The 24,255-nt window shown below is 38.5% G+C and overlaps 1 protein-coding gene across 6 annotated transcripts in view; it reads left to right on the top strand.

Annotated features, from left to right (window-relative positions):
• ttc14 (tetratricopeptide repeat domain 14) overlaps positions 1-24,255 on the top strand; it is a 45,887-nt gene that overhangs the window by 12,579 nt on the left and 9,053 nt on the right. For 2 of the 6 annotated variants that reach the window (XM_078563970.1, XM_078563969.1), the window contains exons 4-13: positions 213-297; positions 390-519; positions 2,319-2,474; positions 4,593-4,664; positions 7,988-8,107; positions 10,011-10,133; positions 15,239-15,356; positions 18,441-18,541; positions 21,852-22,024; positions 23,059-23,083. In XM_078563970.1, coding sequence (XP_078420096.1) covers positions 213-297; positions 390-519; positions 2,319-2,474; positions 4,593-4,664; positions 7,988-8,107; positions 10,011-10,133; positions 15,239-15,356; positions 18,441-18,541; positions 21,852-22,024; positions 23,059-23,083 — 1,103 coding nt within the window. Of the gene's footprint in view, positions 1-212; positions 298-389; positions 520-2,318; positions 2,475-4,592; positions 4,665-7,987; positions 8,108-10,010; positions 10,134-15,238; positions 15,357-15,538; positions 15,594-17,062; positions 17,229-18,440; positions 18,542-21,851; positions 24,232-24,255 lie in introns of those variants that run through there. The other 4 variants (XM_078563968.1, XM_078563967.1, XM_078563971.1 and 1 more) reach the window with 4 other exon arrangements.

Below are 24,255 nucleotides of genomic sequence, written 5' to 3'. Positions count from 1 at the left end.
TACTACCTGGTTAAAATTATTCAGGGAGAAAAAAATCACAATTAGTTGATTTTTCTTTAGAAACATGTGAAAGTTTGAAACCTCAGCACCCAGCACTGATCTTTAGGTTAATCAAACAATCTTTTAATTTGGATAGAACAGTTTTTAGGAAATGCAAAATGCACCATAGAAAATTGAAAAATGTATTAATTACATGTTTAAAATTATTACAGGCACTTTGCCCAGTAAGAGATGTGCCTTCACATGGAAAACATGACGATCCTTTATCTTACTTTCAAGTAGGAGATCTCATAAGAGGTACTGAAAGTTGGTGATATTCATTGGAAAATTGTTGCTGATTGGAATGTGTCTCAGCTTTTGTACATGCATCTCTTCAATCTGTTTTACAGCGGTTTTAAAAGATGTTGATCGTTACCATGAAAGGCTTGCAGTAACTTTGCATCCTTCAGCTCTTCCAACTCATCTTTCGCATTGGAAATTGGGTGTCATCAGTGGTGAAGATCTTCCTGCATACTACAGGTACAAAAGTGCAACTCTTTCCCTCTCCCCTACCTTCACCCCAAATGATAAATAGGAAGTTGACACTTATATGTTCCAATATATGTGTGTGAAGTTTATCTATCTTCCTAAGATTTTGCTTAGGATGTTTGCTGCAGTGAAACTCATTATACAAACACTTACCATGGGAATTCCAGTATTAAAATATAGTCTTAGACAATTAAAAAAAACTCAATTAGCTATTTGAGTATCATAATTTCAAATTTTTCTTTGAATTGTCTTTATTGTCTTTTACTGCCGTCATTAATTTCTTTACTTGAAAGGGGTCAGCCTCTCCCCAAGGTTTGGATTTGAACTTGATATTTTTACCCCAGCATATGGCTTTCTTAAATGAATGCAGAATGTGAAATATGTATAATTTCCCAGGACCTGTTAGTATCATATGTTACGATCCCCATAGAGCTCGATAACTTTTTAAAAAGAAAGGAATCCCCATAACGCTAATTGGAAAAAAAATGCTGCACAAGATTTCACTTTTTAAAACTTCTACCGTAACAAACAAACTGAAATCAAAATTCAACCATTAATTAACTGGTCAAGGATATTCCAAATAAAAAGGTAAATTTTGCTGTCAATAGTCAATACAACAAAGATATGCCTTACGTAGTTACAAGCACTTGCATTACTTCCCGCACAAATATATCACGTGTAATCTCAGTCTTTGCAAGTCAGCCTCCATTTTGTTGGATCTCTTTACTTACTATCCAATTGTTTTGGTTCTTGAGTTGCGTTCACCAGCAGCCATATTTCGCCCGAATTCCCTGGACACAGCTGACACAGACAAGGCGCATGTCTATGAACCCCCACTCACTTGTGTCACGACAGTGCTGCTGGTGCACAATCCCCAGAGACTTCCTTCTCCCACCTCTTTAACTGGCCTTGAGGCCTCTGGCACCATTTCAACAATATCAGTGGGTATTGTCCAATCCATAATCCCGCGCTCTTCCTGTCTTCAGTGTTCTGTCCTTTGCAATTGTATAGCACACTTAGTATCACAGTGTCTGCTGTATTCTCAGAAACCTGCTTCAACACCAGGATCTGTTTGAAATCTGCCAAACACAGAACTATTCTGTTTGGAGAGAGCCTTGCTTGTTTTTACCTTGCACAAATTCCCCAGTATTCTGAACTGCCAAATATTTAGCGAAAGCAAATTGCTAAAGCCATGCTATAACCTCTTGATTTGCTGAGTTTCAGGTGATTAGTTGACCACTTAGTTTGTAGAGGGGAAACTCCAGGGCACTGTACATAAGGGGTTTGCACTGGAGCCTTAGTGGCAGATGTTGGCCTTGGCCTGTTCTGAACCTGCTCTCTCCTTTACAAGTTTTGCCTGCCAATCTTTGATTCCAGTTTACCCGGGACAAATCCATTCTCATCTCACTGTAATTGGTCTTTCTCCAATTTCAGTAATTTTACTCTGGATTGCCCCTTGTCCTTTTCCATAGCTAACCTAAACCTTATGATTTGACGATCACTATTCTCTAAATGTTCCCCTACTTGACACTTGTAGTTTCGAAGTATAATTATCATGTAGAAAAATATGGCAGCCAATTTAGCTTTGACCTTGTGATAAGAGCAGTTCAATATTAGCGTTCAGTATGTCATTTGCTTCTCTTTTTTGATGTCAACTTTTAAAGGTAGTTGATAATGTCATTTTCTGTTTTCATTTTCCTGGCCTAGCTAATACAAAGATGTTGACGACCACACTGAAAATTCCTACTACTGCTCTTACTTTTTTAAAATATTTTTATTTCTGTCTGCAGGTGTAATTCAACTCTGGGTAATCCTATTGCTGAGACATATGACAAAATTTTACACTGCACACTTGGATTTGCTAATCCATCAACTGTTGAATATTTGCTGGGCAAACTTGGAATTAGTGAAATTGAATCTCCATCTCTGATGAGAGGATTGCAGAGGTGAGGCTTGAGGCTGAGTCAAGAGTTGCAATGTCTGTTGAAACTGGGAACATATTTTCAGTCCCAAATGCTTATCAGCCTTTGACCTTCCAATCCAACTTAACCAACCAAAGTCTTAATTTTGTCTCCTTCATAGACGAATGACAAAGTGGTTTAAAATTGTTTTGATTACTTAAACAACAGCACTTTGTTTACATAGCATCTTTAATAAGAAATATCATCCAAGGTGCTTCAAAAATGGGTATAAGGAATTGCACACTAACCCAAGAAAGCTAAATGGAAAAACTGGGTTTTGCCAACATTTTAAGCAAGAAGTTTAGGCTGAAGTTTCGGAGAATAAGACCATGATGGCAGATGACGCTGATACCATTGGTAGGGCAAAGTCCTGCAGAAGAGGAATGGAGAATTTGAGAGGTGACATAAGGCTGTTGAGGTTGCAGAACCAGGATTGGAGAAGGTCATGGAGGGATTTATAGATAGATCTTTTAAATATAATGTGTAGAAGGACGGAGAGCAAGTGCAAATCAATGAAGGTGGGGTAATGAGTGGGAGACAGGATGTTAGTGATGTAATGTTAGGCAAGTTGAAGTGTGTGGATGATGTGTCCAGCAAGGAAAGGATTAGAGCAGGGCTTTTGAACCGGGTATTGGGAGAAGTATTATGGGGGTATGCTCAATCTTCAGCTTCTTTCTAAAATGATTTCGGCTTGACAATCACGTACTGGCCTATAACTTGTGATCTCTGGGGCGTTGTACTCGGGAGGCACCCCAGAAGATGTGCAGGGGGACCCCCGGAAGTCCTCATGCAAGGACTGCACGGGAATTGCCCGTGAAGTTCAAACTTCTGATGAGCAATTATCCTGCACCAGGAATCATCCGAAACTCCGATTTAAATCAGAGACTTCAAGATTGTTCCCACTGTACTAACCGAATAGTTATCCAGCAATAGTTAGAAGAATAAAAACCATTTTGAATTCCTGGGTAATTATAGTTCTGTTCTCCCCCCCCCACCACCACCACCAAACCTCATTACCCATCCTACTGACCATTCGTCCACCCCCCCCCTCCCCCCGATTCCTACCCACTTACCTTACACACTTACCTTCTCCCTGGCTCCTCAAAGTAGCTGGAACCTTTAAGCTTAACTGCTTAACAGCAGCTACTGATGTAAAAAGGGGGCATAGCTTCACTTCCTCCAACTCTGCTGCCCTAGACTGAAGGCCTCAGGAACCTGCTCCACTGCACTTTTCTCACCTAGCCCAGGTCGGACGAGGAAGGTGCAGCTCCTGACTAAGGTAGGCAAAAAGGAGCGGAGTGGCAATTTGATTGCCACTCCTCAGAAGTTCTGGCCCAGTGTTGCATTGCAGTGCTACAGAATCACTAAACTTAAGTTGATAATAAGAATTTAATGCTGCTGTTATATCACAGCTACTATTTAAAAATGGTGTAGGTCAGCAGTACCAAGTTATAGTGTCAGTACCACATTGCTTTCAGATCAAATGAAGTTAGAACGCTGGGCATACATATGTAAACACACGTGATGTTCCACCAACTGACCTTCAAATACTGGTGAAATTTTTAAAGTTGGAAAAGAGCCAGCTGGTCAAAAGGAAGATCTAGGTTGCTGGGAGTTTTGTGAACTTTAAAATATTAAAAATATGCTTTTCACCAGTTAAACTGCAACTTGTGTGAAGCCCCAAATTATCAGCGACTATATTCTTACTGTGGTCTCAAATGTAGAGCCAAAATTATAACCGCTTTTGATTTTCAAACCTTATGCACTTGCTATTTTACTGCGAAGCCAAAACCAATTAACAGCAGTACAAAATATACAATTTAACTACAGCATGGTTTCTGATTTAATGGGTTGTAAAAGAAAAACCTTCTTGTTCTGCCCAGATACTGTTCCTGCATAACAGTTCCATAGAGATTCTGTTGGGTTTAATTGATACTTAGCAAAGTTATGACCATTTCTTGAGCTTCTTGTTTGTTTATCTCGAGGGTAGCATTTGAAATTTCCGCCCCTGAGTTATGCCTTAACAGTGTCACTTGTAACTTAAAATAATATGGCCGTTACTTTCAAGTATGAAGTCTGATGATCCTTTCCTCCTTTTAACAGCAAAAACTTTATAGGGGATGATTATGCTGCAGCTTTACGGAAAAAACAGTCAGCATCTTGGGCATTAAAGTGGTATGTATTTACAATCTGGTAAACTTAAAAGACTGAGAAACAAAGTAGCAATTATGATGACATTACTCAGCTGATATTAAAGAAGGAAACAAATTGGTTTGTGGGTTTGATGCCAATGAGGTAAGCAAAAGCAAATTTTTGTAAATTAGATGTTGATTACAAAATGTTCTGGTTGATTGTAGCTTGAGATCTATTAATGAAAACAATTAAACAGGATATTTTTGGTTATTCCCTGCTGTCATGTTTTAGGACTGCTGCTTATAGATCACTTGAATGCAAACATACTGTCAAACTTAATTTGTGTAATATCCTTAATAGGAACAGTGGATTGCAGGCCAATCTGCCCATTCATGATGTTGCATATGAAGGAGCACAATGCAAAATATCTGTTACCTTTAAAACCTCATGAATCTTTGAATCACTCAAAAATGCATTTATAACCTATGCTACCAGAGCAACTCTTTGATGCAAAGGAAGATCACAGATTCTTGTGAGGGGTAGTAAATTTAAAGTATGAAGCTATGTGAATTTTTACCATCACAATGCAGAATAATTCATATTCAAGCATATAGAGTGCTAATTTTATGCTATCGTCATTTCATTTTAAATATTTTATTTATTCTGATGAGGCTGCATCTAATAATGAACCCATATACTCATCTGCATTCATCAGATTTTTTAAAATTTGGTTGGGGGCGAGGTAGTCTTTTCAGTTCTGGACTTTGATTTAATTTACTGATTGTAGCTTTTAAATTTTAGTTGCATTTTTTGTGCTCATCAGAGGGGAAGCTGGACGGGAAATAGAGCACTTTTCCATTACCTCCCCGAATCAAGAAAAGCATAGCCATAAACAAAGTAGAATGGTCTCTACTGTATGCCAGACAACGGGCCTTTTTGTCAACCTGCACATACTATCTAATGCAACAGTATGACACTTGCACTTATCACAGTAGCTATCATAATGATTTCCTGATGTGAGATGGCCAGTTTTTGCTATGAATTCTAAGAATACACAAACTGCAGTGAAAGGCCGAGAAGCTCATTCTCATTCGCTTCGTGGAAGATATTCAATTTGCACTATCCTGGAATAGACCTAACCGTTTCAGTTTTCTTAGGGGAATAATTATGTGAAACTAACTGTGAAATTCCAAGATATTACACTCATTAGGTGGAATTTAATGTGCCCCCACACAAGCGGTGAGTTTGGAGGTGGGTAGGGTTTTTGATCAGGAGAGACTGTGCAGAGTGGGGATGCCGCCTCCTTCCCTCTGCCTGCTTAAGCCTGGGGCGGAAAGGCTCATTGATCACCTTCCTGCAAAGGCCTCATCCCACTGATACTCAACCAGCAGTGGGTGGGGGAGTCGCCAGCCAGGGAACCGGAAAGGGTTTGCTTGTGGGTTTATTTGCTCCTGGTGGTGCTGATGCACAATATAGAACTGCTGGCCTCTGGCTGGTGCACTTGGGGGAGGGTGTTGAAGGGTTTCCAACCCTGGGGTCCTCAATCCCAGGAAGGCCTCACACTGGCCATTTCTGGCGAGCTTTCTCCAATGGAGGTGACACGGGACTCTGGTTCTTCAGCTGGCAGGCGAGATCCCCGTCACCAACATTAAATTCCACCCATAGTGTTCACCTTTGAGGTATTGAATTCCACAAATGGTTTATCCATTACCTAACAACAAATAAACCTTCATGTTGAACTTCTAATTATCTTCCTTCTCGTTGTACGCCAAATATTTATTCAGCTCATTTCTTAAGTTAATCAGCACAGTGCTAACTGCTTTTGATTAATGTTTGTTCCACATGTCCACTTCTTGCCTTAGACTTGATAATATTTATACAGTCTACTCCTGTTAATTTGAATGAATATTTCTTAAACAGGATAATTTTGACCCAACAGTTGGAACTCAACAATTTTAATTTAAAAAATCAAAACACTATAGGAACTCTTACATGTAATAAAGCATCAAAACAGATATTAAGTGCCTGTGATCTAAACTTGAGCACTGAAGAGCTACGCAATGCAAAGTTCAGCTATTGCACAAAATACCTAAATGTGGCTTGATTCTTGTTTGCAGCATAATTATCCACAAAGCATTCAGCACCTTGCAAAGTTTCATTGATGGTTGATTATTTCCTTGGCACTGCATAGAATTGGTATTGTGGCTGTGGTGTGTATTGGTTCTTGCACTTGTATTAGTTTGCAGTGCTTGAAAGAGTGCACCAGTCATCCACGCCTTGTTTATTATTTCTGTGCATTACAGGAAGAATATCAACACCACACAAAAAGTGTGCGCTTTTGGAAATCACAGTCACAAACAATGTTTTCTTCAGTAATGTTCACGTAAACCATGGTGGTGATTTACTTTGCTGCTGCTTTACCATTTTCCATCCTGAACATTTTTCAGTGAAAGCTAGCATTCATCTGGAAAAAGGGCATTTGTAAAAGTTTTACAAATGTCGAGAATTTTATCATGCATCCAGTTGCTTGCGCTTTAAGTGGGAAAGTTGTTTGTGGACCTGGTTTTGATTATACTGTACGCTGGTTTGCAAATAAGCCGTGGAGGATGCAAAAACAGGGATAGTTCCAAATTCTTTGTTCACCTTTTCCAAAAAATTAGAGAATTAATAATAAAATATTATTAATAATAGAATAGATCGGGAAACTTAGTTGCTCTGGTCTACTTGAACCAAGATTAAACTGATTTAAACTGGTCAGAATTCATTTTAGATGGAATTTGAATTAACCTTTAATTCAAATTGAGAGGTTTGAATTTAGCAATGAATTTTAGGTGGAATTTCAATCTCAATTTAAAATTGCTACTTAATTAAGTGGACTGTACCCTTATTGTCCAATTCTGCGATCATACCCTAGATTAAATATCATTTTAATGTTTATATTATTCATGCCCCACATAGCAGACAAACCCAAAGCACACAATGGCTGTCAAATAAATATACACCACCCAAAGGCATTTCACATAAGACCCTTACATCTAACCATCATCTCCGTTGAGGCTCGACTTGGTGACCCTGTGATTTCGTACTTCTAGGATCTTCAGTCTCTGGGAACATAGCTGTAAAAGATTGATTAGTGAGACATTGTCCTTAATATTTTGCCCTTGTAATTAAGCACTCAGTAAATAGAAATTTCTTATCACAATAAGACTTCTAGCATATTTAGCAGTCATATATGTAGATGTTCTTCAAAATGCTGCAGATGAAATGCATCAGCATCATGAGTTTTATGTGAAACAGTTTGAAGAAATAAGTTACATGAATATTTGATTCTGTACTGACTTGGATTTGTTGCTCTTCCCCCACAGTGTCAAGTCTGGGGTGGAACATTTTAAAGCAGGACGTCATGTAGATGCTATGAATGAATACAACAAAGCTCTAGAAATTGACAGTAATAATGTTGAAGCTCTTGTGGCTCGTGGTGCTCTGTAAGTATGTGATAGGTTGTATGCTGTTACATATAAGATCCTGAGGGGACTTGACAGGGTGGATGCTAAGAGGATGTTTCCCTTATGGGGGGCACAGTTTAAAAATTAGGAGAATCCTATTTAAGACTGAGATGAGGAGATTTTTATTTTCTCTGAGGGCTGTTAGTCGGTGGAATTCTTCTCCCCAGAGAGCAGTGGAGGCTGGGTCATTGAATATGTTCAAAGCTGAGTTATTTTTTGATTGACAAGTGAGTCAAGGGTTATAGGGACGGGCCAGAAAGTGGAGTTGAGGCCACAATCAAATGTGCCATGATCTTATTGAATGGCGAAGTAGGCTCAATGCACCGAATGGAATGGCCTATTCCTGCTCTAATTCTTCTGTTCTAGTGTGTATTGTGTACAACAGCATCTGTTTGCCTGTACTGATCTTAATGCTGTTAAGTCTTTTTAAGTGTCACAGATATAGATCATTTGGCGGTTCAAAGGATAAACATGCCATTCGGTGTTGTGGCAAGTTGTGCAGACCATGGAAGTACCATATTTGATCCTTGGTCTGTGCTGAGTTAGCCATCCTCCAGTCAGAATAACACTGCAGGAGTTTTGCATTTAGCATTGGTGTCTGTTTTAGAGGGTCTAGGGTTTCTGCTTCTAATTGCCGCTTCATGATTCTTGTTTAAAGTATGTACATGAGTAAAAATTAAATTTTGTTCAGCTGCGATGATTCCGTCCTACAGTTCACTGGCACTTGCTGTTCGTGTTTTTACTTGAATGGCCAGCTGGTTGAAGTGTTGAAAGGCTGCCATAAGATGTAGAGCCATATCTCGCATGAATCACGCTCCAGTTGAGGAAGGGTAGGGGTGAAAAGCAAATCACAATTGTGCACATAGTTTGATTCTAGTATTTCTGTAATGGTGGTGAAACAAATCATTTTGTGAGTGGCATAGAAATTCCCTTCCCAATGTTTACAATTTTTGGAGAATAATTCTTTGATTTATGCATAATGTCATGTTGCATTTCACTCAAACTTTGATGTCAGGAATTTGCCATTTAATTTAGAATAATAGTTTTGGTTAAACCTGTGCCAGGAGAATCTATGCTGTGTGGCTCAGATTAATTGGAGAGTCCAAAGAACTAGAAGTGCTCCTCCACATGCCTTTTATTTTTTAAAAACATTGCAACTTAAGGGGCGAGATTTTACCATCGGCGAGCAGGGGTGGGGCCTGCTCGCCAATGTGTAAAATGACATGGGATGACGTCGGGCTGAACTCCCGACGTCACCCCGTCCCATTTAAATTTTCAGGAAGGCAGCGGTGCAGCAAAATCAGCTGCTTGCCCGCCGACCTGTCAATGGCCAATTGAGGCCATTGACAGATCAATTAAAGTACTTAGTGGACCTGCCAGTCCAACCTTAAGGTTGGCGGGCAGGCCAGGAGCCCCGGCGGCAACTAGAAAAAACATGAAACCTCATCCACCGGCAGGATGAGGTTTCATGTTGGGTTTTAAAAAATTTTAATAAACTTGTTATGGAAATTATGAACATGTCCCAACTCATGCGACATTGTCACATGAGGGGACATGTAAGGGAATTTTTTTTTCTCTTTTTAATATTGTTGACAGTAGAGGCGACCTCCCTTCGTCTCAGGGAGATGAATGTGCTCTTTCGTGCGCGTGCGCGAAAGAGCATACTCTCAATTTTAGGGATTCCCCCCGCCCGCACAGGGAGCACATAGCGCTTCTGTGCGGACGTCACGGCCCGCCCACGTAAAATGGAGGCGTGGATGGGTCAGCCCCGCCCACCCGACGAACAGAAAATTCAGCCCAAGGTGTGAGATGAGTGACTAATTCATCAATTTATGCCCATCTACATGGATTTTGTTAACATTTCTTTCTCCTTTTGTTTTAGTTATGCAACAAAAGGAAGTCTAAACAAAGCTATTTCTGACTTTGACTTGGCTTTGGAGACGTGCCCAACACATAGGAACGCAAAGAAATATCTCTGTCAAACTCTAGTGGAAAGAGGAGGCCAGTAAGTGCGGAATACATAGAATGGTTCTATTTAATAAAACTGATTGTGTTCGTCAATTTCTCACTGCATTGTACAGAAGGAGTCAAAATGTAGAGTGCACTTCAGATGAGAAGTGGGTTTGATGACAGGGTGGATTAATTTGACTACAGCATAGGCATGTAATTAGTTTCTATTTTAATGTCATACATTCTGTATTTATTTTTTATGTGATGCTTTGACTTTATATTATTCATAGTTAAGTAGCAAAAGTTCGGCCACTTTGACAAGCGGAGAAGTACAATTGGTTCCAGCATTGGAGCTTTTGTACAGTGGAGCCTGAGTAGCTGGGAGATATATATGGAAAAGAAATTGGGGTTTACAGTGCCATCATGGTTGAAGGATGTAATAATGGTGAAACAAATTTGCATAGGCAGTTTCTATTATAAATGTGTGTGTATGAATTTATAATGGTAGAAGTTGGTAATGGAAGACATTAAAATTTGAGCATAGAGTTTATTGCATGGCTGAGATTAATAAGTTTTGATTTGACTAGTTAGCAACAGGGACTAATTTCTTAACCATTTGTTGGTTGTTGAATCTTTGACATAGCAACCATGGAATCATTTATTAGACCTGTTCTATGCTACTAGGTTTGCTAATGACCTGCTTTCCCATGATTATGTATGCTGTGAAGAACATTAGAACGTGCAATTAAATACTCCTTTGTCCCTTGCTATTCATCAATATTTTTCACGATGTAAAGTGTTCAAAGATCCAAAGCGTACCATTTCTTTTTTAACATGGTGGCAGATTTTTAGCTTTGAAGTAATAATTGTAATTTCTTTACACTTTAGCTTGGAGGAGGGAGGAAAAGAAGGAAGCCAAATGTTGCTGAAAAAAGAGACATAGTTCAAACGAAAAACTTTGATACTCATCAGGATGCCAAATTTCGAAGGGAGCAACAATTTATATTTCATGAGTAAAGGGTGTTAATTGGTTAGCAAGTCAACTCTTGTCACATTGTTACCAAGGAGAATGCATCAGGGAACTATTGTCTCCCAGGCTTTTGTTTAATTCAAAAAAGGCATAATGCCTGGACATGTTTCTTTGTCTGTAGAGGACAGGTCACAATAAGCAGTGTACTGACCGTACTCAACCAGCCCATGCTTTCAAAACTCTGAACATGTCTAACGTTAGATGTGATTTCGTGATTGGTCAACACTTGCTGAACAATCCTGAATGTGCTAAGAATTACACAAACAACTAATTTAAAATTATCAGCTGGGTACGTAACTGGTTCATTTACACTTGCTAGAAGCTACATATATTCATAAGCAAGGACGTGTCCTCTGCAGGCAAAAGGAACATGTCCAGACATTGAGCCTTTTTGAATTAAACAAAAGCCCATGGGACAATAGTTCCCTGGTGCATTCTCCATGGCAATGTCTCAACCAATGAGAGTTAACTTGCCAACCAATCATCACCCTTATCACAGTATAATTTGCTGCTCTCTTTGAAATTTGGCGTTCCTACATCTGTTATGATGAGTGCAAGATGAAAAGCTTCAACAGCATGTCTGTTTTTTCAGCAATACTCAGGTTCTGTACCATCAAGCAACTAAACTAAATGTTGTACATTGCACTGAGGAAAAACTCACCATATGGATTCAGTTGGCCACCATAATTGAACTAACTTTACTTGCGTTTCACCAACAGAGGGAGGGCAGTGGAGAGGGCCATATAACAAAATGATCTTGTAATATACTACACTCCCTCTTGACTTTAAAAAAAAAACTTTAAAATGGTACATGTACATAATTTCCCAAAATACAATATGACTAAATCAACATTAGCAGTACCTGAAATTTAACAGGTTGGGTTGCATACTTGTCTTCACTGTAATCACAACCAAAACATATAAGACGGATACTGCCAAAGTAATTTACATTTTTAAGAAAAAAATTCCTTAACACCAGTATGTGTTTAATAAAAATATCATAATTTGACAAGGGGTAATGAAAAGAACAACGTTATTATCCTTCCTTCCTATGTACTTTCAATTAACCTATCTCGCTGCTTTTTCTTTCTGTCTGACTATCTCCTTCAATTTCCAATAATTTGTTCTCTCAACATCTCTGACTGTGTGTCAAATCTGAACTTTGACTTTGGGCTAATATGGAATACTGTATTGGAGTAATTAGTCAGTTTCACATCAGTTTTGCATAATGGAATGTGACTTGGAGACTCCTTGAATACTTTTCCTGAGATATTAGGCTGCGGCGTCATCAACAATGAAAGTAAGTTGCGAACTCTGACTTTCATTTCTGTCGTGGGCGCTGAAGTTTTGTCTTCAGACCTATTACTCTCATCATCCATAAGCTGTTTTTCATGCTCTCTGAGAGCAACTCTTGATTTTGCTTGATAACATCAACTTTTGTTTCCACATCTATCTATGTGCATTTGAGGATTTCAAGACTTCTGAACTAGCTTTTTTAGATCTACCATGATCTCGACCTGGTGCCTGGCTGTGACTTGGAGCTTTACCACAAACTGGACTCTTGCCTGCTGTCTGGATATGACTGACTTGCCCACAAGCATAGCACTTTGACTGGAAACGGGAGCATTTAAATGGTTGGAGGCTCCCATGGCAATGGTAGCATTAAATTTCTGACTGTGACACTGTGAATTTGGCTGTCATGACTTGGACCTTGCTGAAATCCAGTGGACCTCCCCTGCTTGCTCAGGAAAAGAACAAGCTTGTAATTTGCAACTATCTGTTTCTGCCATTTCCATGGCTGTGGCCTCATCAAAGGCCTCCTTGCACATCAGTTTATTGCTCAAAAGCTTGGCCTGGGTTTATTGTTCTTTCGGCCTCCTACAAACATGTCTGTAACATTGATTTTCAAGTTCACGCCCTACCTACAATGATGAGAGAGTTCCTTTAATTTGAGAATGTAATCTGCAACAGTTTCACTTGGCAACTGTTTGCTTTCATGGAATGCAACTCTCAGTACAATCTCATTCTTAGTTGCGCCATAATGAGTTCAGAATCTCATTAATTTCAGAATAGTGCCTAGCACTGGGTCTCACAGGCAACATTGGTTGGACTGCATCTCAAGAGCATTTGGCCCCATCACAATGAGAAAAACTTTTATTTTATCCTCATCTCCTATTTTATTTGCTCTCAGCCAAATATGTAACCTTCATTAGTAATTACATTGGTTCTTTTGTTTGAGTTGAATTCCCCACCTTGTCCCCAAATATGCCTTCAGTGCAATTTTTCAATTATATGCTGCTGTTATGACAGCTGGTGTTAATTGCTGCACAAACCAAATCCCAGAGGGAAACTTGGCTTACAGACACAACCTTTTTTGTATTCTGATAACGAGAAGACGTACCAACCTCAGCAGTAAGAGGTCCAGTAACACTTCTGGGGATTTAAAAAAGTTTAAAGTAAAAGTTTTATTAACAAAAAAATAAAAGAAAACTTAAGCAGACACGATTATAGTTACACAATTAAGGTTAGTCTTACAAAACATTCCCCCAAAAACACACTACTTGGTCAAGCCCAAAGTAACTACTTTCCAGGCAACACTCCCTTATAGATGTTTAAATATGAAATCCAGTAATATTACACAAGGTAAACTGTTGTAGTTTCAATAAAGGTGTACCACATGACCTTTACCCTCTTCCACCCTGGTGGAATCCACTTCAGAATAAAACTGCTTGCTGAAGCCCAAGTCTTTTCTGGGTTGACTGGATGGGTGATTCAAACTGCATCCTTTCCCAGCAGAGTTCCAGCCATCTCTAGCTCTCCAGCTCAACAATGAAAACCTAGCTATCCACAATAACTCTCAGATATCTTTTTTCCCTTTCATCTCAGTCCCATTGTCCTCACACCCCTTTGAAACTCAAACTCTTCCAAATATAAAATCTTTCATGTTTCCATCTTGTCTTTGCTTTTGGTTCAAGTAGTCATGAACTTCTTGTTTACGTATGGAACTACTGCAAGATGTAAACATCTTTCTTGATACCTCTGACTCCCCTTTGATATTTAAACAACCTCTTGACTTATCTAAAAATGCAAATGTTATATCTAACCTAAACCCCCAGACAACCTGACTTCTATCAAACCCTGCCCAGCTGAATTAAATCACACTCTCTCTCACACACATTCAGCCTTTGTTCTTACAGAATAACACGATATTCTCCAAAATATTAAAAAGAAACATCCATTCTTAGACTGTGCTGACTCACTGTACCCAGAGTGACCAGCCCTAGCTGAGCAAAAAAAAAGGAACACTTTGCCGTGTAGGAAAAAAATGGCCTGCTGAGACTCCAAAATCTGGGACAAATAGCATCCTGGGAAGGCCTGACCTGGGACGTGGGACAAAAGGCTGAATTACGGGACAGTCCCAGAAAATTCAGGATGGTTGGTCACGCTTGCTGTACCTGAACATGATGTACACATGGTGCAATCTTTTAAATTGTCCAAGTTTCCTCAATCAACTTTAGGAGTTCCAAAAATGTGTCACAATATTCTTTAGTCCTTAATTTCTCAAATGAAATGCAAAAGAAAATTCCATCCCAGCGTCATCACCATCTTTCCGTTGTGTATTGCACTGAGGGAAAGCTCACCGTGTAGATTCACAGTAGGCAGGCATTTTTGAACTAACTTTATTTACACCTCCCCAACAGAGAGGCAGCAGAGAGGGCAATATAACAACATTCTCAGAACTTGCAATACACTGCACCAAACCTGTATGGTGGAAGGGAAATTAAAGGAGTCATTTTGAGCTGGCTAAGTGGACTTGTATCCACTTGTGTTCAGGACTAGCTGTGATTAGGATTTTTTTTTGGAAGGGATGTTGTGCAAATCAACATTTGGAGTTAAGGTATTAGTTATCCCAGTGACCTCCAAAGTAATTTCAGAATCTCTGCAATGGCTCAGAGTAGTGATAGAATGAAGTTTAGTTTGCTATGGTGTCTTTGGTTGGAGCTTCTGTTTTAATGGTTATGCCTTGCTCACTGTCACTCGTAAGTTGTTCAGTGTTGACTGAAATTCTATATTCTGGAAAGGATTTGAATGTGATCACTTTCTGATGGCTCTTAAAAATCTTTTAACAGGTTAGAAGAAGAAGAAAAGTTGACAAATGCTGAGAATTGCTATAAGAAAGCATTGAAGCTAGATGAGACTTTCGGTGAGGCAGAGGAAGCTTTACAGAAATTAAGAAAACACATGCAGGTGATTTACTGGGTTCAGCATTAGGCTTAAACAATTTTGTTACTGTTTGATATGTGCCTCACTCATTCAGTAGAGATCTACAGGATGTTTCACCTTATTAACTAGAAGAAATGACCCATTTATGTGTGATGTGCCCATGTGTTGATGCATTCCAATGTGGACTGGTGGGATATGGGTTGCAGGCCTATGACGTACCACATGGTGAACTCCAGACCACCTCCTGGGCCATCCGTGGAGGTGAGTTTTCACTAAGCAGTAAAGGAATGCAATACTATATTAGTCAGTTTTATACTTGAGCAGTTCTTCATGACTAGCTCTGATTCAGAATTTTTTTGGAAAGGATGTTGTGTAATCAACTCTATGTATGCGACCCAAATCATCAATGTCAGTGATGTTGAGCTGTGGAGACTGCATTCAAGTTTTCTGAAAGACTCAGTCCAAAAAAGAATGAGTGTGCCTCGTTTTGGAGAGAAGTAATTTTTTTTCATTTAAAGAAGTGCATTATTTCAGGTTATAATCTCACAAAATGGCCATTCCTTTGAGACCCCAATACCTCCTTGTTGATTTTCATAATCCTCGTTAGGCACTCTACCTTGTTACTAAAATTTATCTTGACTTTAGAATTTTTTGTTACTTCGTCCTTCCATTGTTGGGAATTGTGATCCAAATATGAAACTTGGCAATTTAAAAAGTTTTCTTCAAGGCTATTCTCTCTCAGCTTCTCTGGAGTTTTCTATTCAAAATACTGTCCTTCCCCACTGTCTGAATTAGAGATATCCATGGTCATAAATCAAACTAATTGTCATTGAATAGCCATAATAAAAATAAAATACTGCTGATGCTGGAAATCTGAAATAAAAACAGAAAATGCTGGGAAAACTCGGGTCTCGCAGCATCTGTGGAGAGAGAAAGATAATTATTGTAAAACAAATTGCTGATCTTAAATCAGGAATGAATAGTTTCTACTTTCCTTTTTTAATGCAGCAATTTGACTTTAAAACCTGTGGGGATTTTTTTTGTCATTCAGCTGAGATTGGGATGTTAATGACCAAATTCTGATCTAAACTCGTGCTTAGCAATAAACTTCTGGAAAAGAAATTGAAATTGGATTCTTACAGAGATTAGCACTTTTTCTTCTTTCATATTGAAAACTTAAAATTGTTCTGTGTTGTACTTTAGACTCTTAGAACATAAGACATTCTCAAACCTACTATAAACTTAAGTAGGTGCTGCTTATTGCATTAATACTGTAGAACTAAAGTTTTCAGAACATTTTTTTCAAGGGCCTGCAACATAATATTTTAAAATAATTGCGATGTAGCTGAAGAATTAAGATTTTAAGGGAACTGGATCTACTCTCCAGGATGGGAATTTTGGAGTTTCATTGTTTATTTTATAGCCTCCAAATCTTCAGGTGTTGCTGCACAACATTTTATTTGTGATCCAACTATCAATTTGGGGGGAGGTTGACATTCCTGACCTTGATAAATGTGAGTAGCTCAGAGAGGGCAAATTTGAGAACAAGTGATAATTCCCCCGGTGGTTGGCTCAAATGCATGGCCTCAGAGTAAAGTGCCTGCAGTGCTCTTAGTCATGCGGAGCAGGAGCGCTAAAAGGAATTCAGAAAAAATATTCTATTTTGGCAGGAGAAATGTAATCAGACACAATGTGATCATTTTGTCAGTGTTTGTATGTATGTTTTATAGTGTTTTGAAGTTGACAAGTTTTGCATGTTTTTGTGTTAAATGCATCTGAAGAGCTATTGAAATGATTTTTTTAATCAGAAGTTATTTGAAGATTGAACCTATCAGCTTCATAAAATGGAGATCTCACTTTGTGTGACATTTCCACTTTAAATCTCTGCTGTACCATTACAGGTAAATTTCACATCTGTCAAAGCACTAGTAATGTGCGTGAGATGTTTAGATGTTTAATCTCCTGCAACATCTTAATAGGCCATCCCTTTAAGAGCTAAAAAAAAATGTTTTTAAGATTTTAGATAGCCTTCCAACCCTCTACTATCCAGCTAGGTGCTCCTTTTTCACAAGTATATTTCCAGGTTGTTCAGGATATGGTTCTAAGACTAGTCCAGTCCTCAAATGTTGCGAAGCCCCTTTATTGCCACTCTCACACACGTTCCGCCATTGGAAATGTTACTTTTAATGTTGTGCATGAAATTTCTTTAATGGAGTCAGTGAAAACACAAAACAGATTTCCATATTTTGCACTATTGCCAACATTTCTGCTACAATTATTGGCAGGAGGAACTTAAAACCTTTTAGCTTAATTTTATATGAGCTGTTTTCAGTTTGATAACCAGTGCTGGCTAAGAATTTTCTTGCATTACTGATTTTTTTTTTCCTTGTTTTGTTTTTGTGTGCATTTTCTTTCTGGGGCCTTGGCTGCTGAAATTCATACCACACCTGACCTGAACTGGACTCTGCTGCACAATCCTGGTTTGTACTTTGGTCATTGGGGAACAACTGGTGATGTACGGTGACTTTGGTGGTTTGTTTTAAAAACAAAACATATATTTTGGTAAATTGTGCAAAACCTTTGTTTGAATTGATCATAATTAAATTTGCGAATAATCAATAATTCCCTTGCTTTGCTATTTTTGCGATTTTAACCTTGTGCTTTATTATTTCCATTTTCTTTGGATTGCCATATTGGTCATCCATGTATTTTCTTGTTTTGGTTACTACATGCTGATATGCTGTTCTTTGCTTTTTCTACTGTATAATGTTAAACGTCCTCATTTGTACTGTTGTTTTCTTACCCGTAATTTGTTCCTGAATTGTTTTTCCTTCTAATTTAATTTTTTCTTTGTCTATCACTGCATTAATTGAATTTAATGTGTCCTTTCATTGCCGCTTGTGTTTTCCGCCGATTATTGACAAATTATAACTAAATTATACAATTCTTATACAATATATATTTGGTTATTCTGAATATGACTAACCTTTAATCTTTTAAAACTGGTAATGTGACACGGTTTTCTGGATACAAATGTGATCAATGGTGTTGCTGACTGAAAACTAAATCTAATTTTTGCCGCAATTTCATGATGACTGGGTATAAAAGAAATCACTTGAAAAGAAAGAAAAAGAAACTAGAGAAGAGGAGAAAACAATCGAGGTGTCAAGTGCAGAGAAATTGCGTAAGCTGTTAAAAGAAGAAAAGAGGTAATTTTCTAAACTGAGAGTAGATGTGCAGTTGTATGATGCCATGCGAGAAAATGAGGTAAACTGATGCTTCTCTGGATCGAGAAAGGTGGAATTAAAATCTATAAAATACTTACTTTGGCTGGTATTTTCAAATTACTTAACTTGAATTATCATTGTGAGTGGGCAGATACTAAGTTATGTTTAGTGAAGTTGAATATAAACATGAAAGTCACTACATATAACATCCATATAGCCGAGATCAAAAGATTGGATTTTGTAGCAGATACTGGTTGTGTTTGCAAATTGGTAATCCTACCTTTGGTCTTCCTTGCAAGTCTTTGAAGTCCAAAATATTACTACTTAGTTTATTTTAAAAGGAACAAATCTAAGAGGTTCAATTTAACTGCTTACTCTTGTGTCACTTATTTTTAAAAGCACACTCGGAATGGGCTACAGTAAGCCCTCACTTAAATTTGTGGTTGAATTCCTGAAAATCGCAACATTAAGTAAAACATAGGCTCCCGTAGGAATCAATGTTGAAACTGGAGCCAGATTCTGTAGGACCTTGCTTATCAGAAAAAAACATTAAAACATTGTAGCCTATAATTATTTTACATTGCTCAATGAAATAATGTTTAAAATACATTTTTCTTTTCTATTTTTAAATTTATCTTTCTACTTACAGTACCTCCCTGCTCACTGCTGAATCTGTTTCCTGAATAACCCACTCCCAGATCTTCCTGGTTGCTGCAGATCCTCTGACTTGCATCCTCTCACTGCTTCCCTCTGCTGGATCTGCATTCCTGTTCCCGTTCAAGATCCAGATCTGATCTGAAGCTGGAGCTCTGGGGCTGTGAACATGATGGTGCAGAAGTGCTGAGCTGGGACTGTTATAATCTATATATTTTTTCTTAAATGCCCCCTCTCGTTGCTTCTCTCTCCTGAACCCTTATTGTGAGTGAGAGCTCTGGAGATGAGTGGTGAGGCAGAAGGAGCAGCTTCTACAGTCATTTTAAAAAAAAACATCAATTGTAACAGCCCCAGCTTGGCTCTTGTGCATCATCTGGACCTGCATTTGCACAACCCCAGAGTTCCAGCTTCAGATCGGATCTTGAATGGGAACGTAGGTTCATGAGAGGAAAGCGGTGAGAGGGCGAGTCAGGTAGAGGGTGGATTGGGCACGGGGAGAGGCAGCAAGTCAGATGGTCAGAGAGCGGGAGAGGCTGCTCCAGAATGGCACCAATTGGGCCACATGGGAAACGATGTTAAAATGAATCTCAAGACACTCGACGAGATTACAGGCCACGTTAATGTACCAACGTTAAAGTGAAACAACGTTAAATGGAGCAATGTTAAGCGGGGACTTGCTGTATTTATGAACATACAAAAGAGGAGCAGAAGTAGGCCATTTGGTCCCTTAAGCCTCCTCCACCATTCATTAAGATCGTGGTTGATCTGTTTGTGTTTCGAGCTCCACATTCTGATCTACCCCCAATAACTTTTGATTCCCTTGCCTAACAAGAATCTTTCTACCTCTGCCTTAAAAATATTCAGTGACCTATCTCCACCGTCTTCTGAGGCGGAGTGTTCCAAAATTGCACAACCCTCTGAGAGAAAAAAAATTCTCTTCATCTTTGTAATAAAAGGGCAACCCCTAATTTTAAAACAGTGTCCCCTAGTTCTGGCCTCCTCCACAAGAGGAAGCATCCTTTCCACGTCCACCTTGTCAATACCGTTCAGGATCTTATATACTCTAATCAAGTCACCCCTCTCTGTTCTAAACTGAGTCTCAAGCCCAGTCTGTCTAACCTTTCCTCATAAGACAACCCGCTCACTTCAGGTATCAATCTAGTAAACCTCCACTGAACCGCCTCCAACACATTTACATCCTTCTTTAAATAAGGAGACCAAAACTGCATACAATATTAGAGAAGCGGTTTCACCAATGCCATGTATAACTGAAGCATAACATCCTTACTTTTATGTTCGATGCCTCTCGTAATAAAGGATAGCATCCGTTAGCCTTTTTAATTATTTGCTGTACCTGCATATTAACTCTTTGTGACTCATGCACGAGAACACCTAGATCCCTCTGCAGCTTGGAATTCTGCTGCCATTCTCCATTTAAGTAATACTCTTGCTTTTTTATTCTTCCTGCCAAAGTGAACAAATTCACATTTTCCCACATTCCATCTGCCATATTTTTGCCCACTCATTCAACCTATCCATATCTGTCTGCAACCTCATTATCTCCTCTTCACAACACACTTTCCTACCTACCTTTGTGTCACCTGCAAATTTGGCCAACATGCCTTCACTCCCCTCATCTAAGTCATTGATATAAATTGTAAAAAGCTGAGGCTCCAGCACAGACCCCTGCAGGACTTGTCACACCCTGCCAATCAGAAATAGACCCATTTATGCATACACTGTTTTCTGCCAGCCAGCCATTCTTCTGTCCATGTTAATAGGTTACCCCCTACCCCATGAGCTTTTATTTTCCGCAATAACCTTTGATGTGGTACCTTATCAAACGCCTTATGGAAATCCAAGTACAGCACGTCTGCAGGCTCCCCTTTATCCACCGCGTATGTTACTCCTTCAAAGATCTCCTATAAATTGTTTAAACATGGATTTTCCTTTCACAAAACCATGCTGACTCTTCCCGATTACCTTGAGTTTCTCCAAGTGCCCAGCTATAACCTCCTTTAATGATTGATTCTAATACCTTCCCCATGACAGATGTCAAGCTAACTGGCCAATAGTTTGCTGTTTTCTGCCTCCCTGCCTTCTTGAATAGAGGGGTTATATTTGCTACTTTCCAGTCTGATGGAATCCTCCCAGAATCTAGGGAATTTTGGATAATTAACACCAACGCGTCTCCTGCCTCATTAGCCACCTCTTTTAAGATCCTAGGATGAAGTCCTTCAGGATCCAGAGACTTGTCAGCCTGCAGCTCTATCTGTTTAGCTGCACACTGGAATGGCCTGCCAAGTTTTGATTTTTTTTCCCAGAAGTAGAAATGTTTTTAGTAACATTTAATAGTAGCAATTTTAACCAGTTCTTGCCTGCCTTGGAAGTCTATCCTCAAATGACAGTTAAATCTTCATTTCACAAATTGCACAACTCTTTGGAATTCCAACTTGTTTAGTGAACATCTTCTCATTTTAGTAGTGGCTACTTTTTTTTAAATCCAGAAGTTATTGTCTTGGATGCTAATGTCAGCAATATCTGGCATTGAAAGTAACAATATGAACATTGAACAAAAATTAATCTTGATAACTTTTGCTTCTGAATCATGCCAATTTTATAATCTATATGTTTTCAGGATGAAGAAAAAAAGAAAGAGGTCAACATCATCATCATCTTCAACTGATTCTTCAGAATCTTCATCATGGTCTACTTCGTCACCCTCACCTGAACGTTTTAGGAAACACAAATCCACAAAGAAGCGACGAAGGAAACGCTCTGATTCCTCACACAGTCAGAAGAGGCGCTTAAGTAAGAGTTCATGTGATGAGAAAGTTCATCATTCACACAACAATAAGAAAGAATGGTATACTCCTCCAGCTGATACTTCAGCTTCCTTTCTGAATCAGAAACAGGAAGTAACAAAGTTGCTGGAGAAAAATGACAGTTCAGTAGACCAGTGGTCAGAGATCTTGGAGAAAAGAAGGTACTGTTCAATTTCCTCATCATCAGTTGAAGTTTTAGATCCTCTTGGAGGTAGGTCTGAAGATAGCAGAGACTCTTCATATAGTTCGAGAACTCAAGATAGTTCTAGCCAGTACGATAAATGGCACAAAGTAGATAAAGGCAGGGAATTGTGTGACAAAATATCTAATGACCAAGACAAATTTAGGAAACGGGCTCAAGAATATGAATTTGGAAATGAATATAGTAGCAAAAAGTGTGATAAAAGCAACTGGAACTACTCTGGATCTTCGGGGCTAGAATATTCACACTTGTCAGGTGATAACTACCAACATGAAAGAAAAAATTCCTGGTTAAATAATTCTAATAGTAAAGATAAAAGACATGATTTTGGAAAAAGTGGAGATGGTAGAAAGGACTTCATACCTGAAAGTGGAGCTAGTTACAAGGACTGGAAAGGAGAAAGTGAAAGTGATAAAAGGGAGAATTCCAAAGATAACCCTCATAATCATAATTCTGCTCAAGGAAAGGCAGTGAAAAGCATGCCTCAAAATCTGCTGGAAATATTCAATCAGATTGCAGAATTCGAGAAAGGGAAAGAACATGGAGGGAAATGTAAGCAGAAACATAAATAAGTTGCCATAGGGGCATATTTTTCATATATTCATCATTTAATATCCTTGTGAAAGAAAGTTGGATATGGTTAATAAAAACAAGTAGGAGCAATGAATCCACTTAATTTTTAAGATCTTACATAAAGCATGAAGTATTATTTATTTGGATTGCAGAGATATAAGTTTTCTAATTTGCTATATGTTTTCTTAGCACATTGTGAATTCTTTAAGTTGCTTAATAATTTCTTTACATATTTATGTTGTCAGCTATTGCAGTGATCAATAAGAAAAGGTTAGTATTTGCTCTAATTATATGTCTGCATGCTTTCCTTTGAATTGGTTTTAAATGTGGTATGTTAGTGTTGGATTGAATATTGGGGTTAGTATTGTTTAAAAAAATAGCTATTATGTAGTGTCTGACAGTGGCGTGTGTGGGTTTTAAAAAGCACAAGAGATAGGCAGGCAATTAAAGCAAGTCAACTGTAGCTGGCAATATTTTTGTAAGATTATTAAGCAATATCCTCCTCCAAGCTGTACTGAGGAAACTCACTTGAAAATTTAAGAAACCAGGCAACAAATATGAAGCATTGTGGGTATTATTGGTGACATTCTAAGTTAAGGAAGGTAGGTAACAGACATGTATATAAGTTATAGCTGATTTGGAGAATTGGGCATTTGGGGGTGGAGTGAGGTTGGGGAGGAGGGTGTTGTAAACAAATCACCCATGTGAAAAATGAATTGTAATTGTACTGAGATTCAGTGTGGAATATTCGGCATGATGCACTTTCAAGCTTACCACTTATCCATGTTCATATCACTATCCAAGAGCACAATGTAGAAAAATATCCATAATGGCCTGGCTGAGTAATGTGGGAGGAATGAAAAGGGAGCTGGAGGAGAAGGGAGGAGAGAGTTAAAAGGCAGTACCTTTCCTACACACGCCAATGTCTTAAAAATGTTTTGTTATTTTCCAGTAATGTGTCACTAATTTTAATTTTGATTTTACTCTTGTAACGAGCCCTAACTTAATACACTCTGCATCCTGTAAATACCTTAAAATTACTGATTGCCTTATTAAAGTATGCATACTACAAAATACATCAATCATCTTTGATCCTTAATTAGTTACAGGTGTATTGTCGTTGCCCTATAGTGTCTCACTTCGCTTTGGGTGGATTAACTTTATTGTATTAAATTATAGCATTCTTGTGATGCAGACCATACTCTGCCATGTTAAAAGTTTACTTGCCAAAATGGACTGTTAAATTAAAAAATACACTTAATGTGTGCTAATGATGACAGCCATATAAAAACAAATAATCAAAATGTGTTTTCGTCTTTCATTTTATGATGATTAGTACCATGATTTTAGGGACCTGTGGAATCATATGTAACATGAAATGTCATTTGAATGCACAATAAAACCATTATTGCACTGAATTTAATAACTCTGCCAAAGAACAC

This window comes from Cetorhinus maximus, chromosome 19, assembly GCF_964194155.1.
Source record: "Cetorhinus maximus chromosome 19, sCetMax3.hap1.1, whole genome shotgun sequence".
Taxonomy (NCBI): domain Eukaryota; kingdom Metazoa; phylum Chordata; class Chondrichthyes; order Lamniformes; family Cetorhinidae; genus Cetorhinus; species Cetorhinus maximus.
Note: the sequence above shows the minus strand (reverse complement) of the source record. Positions and strands in the feature narration are given on the sequence as shown.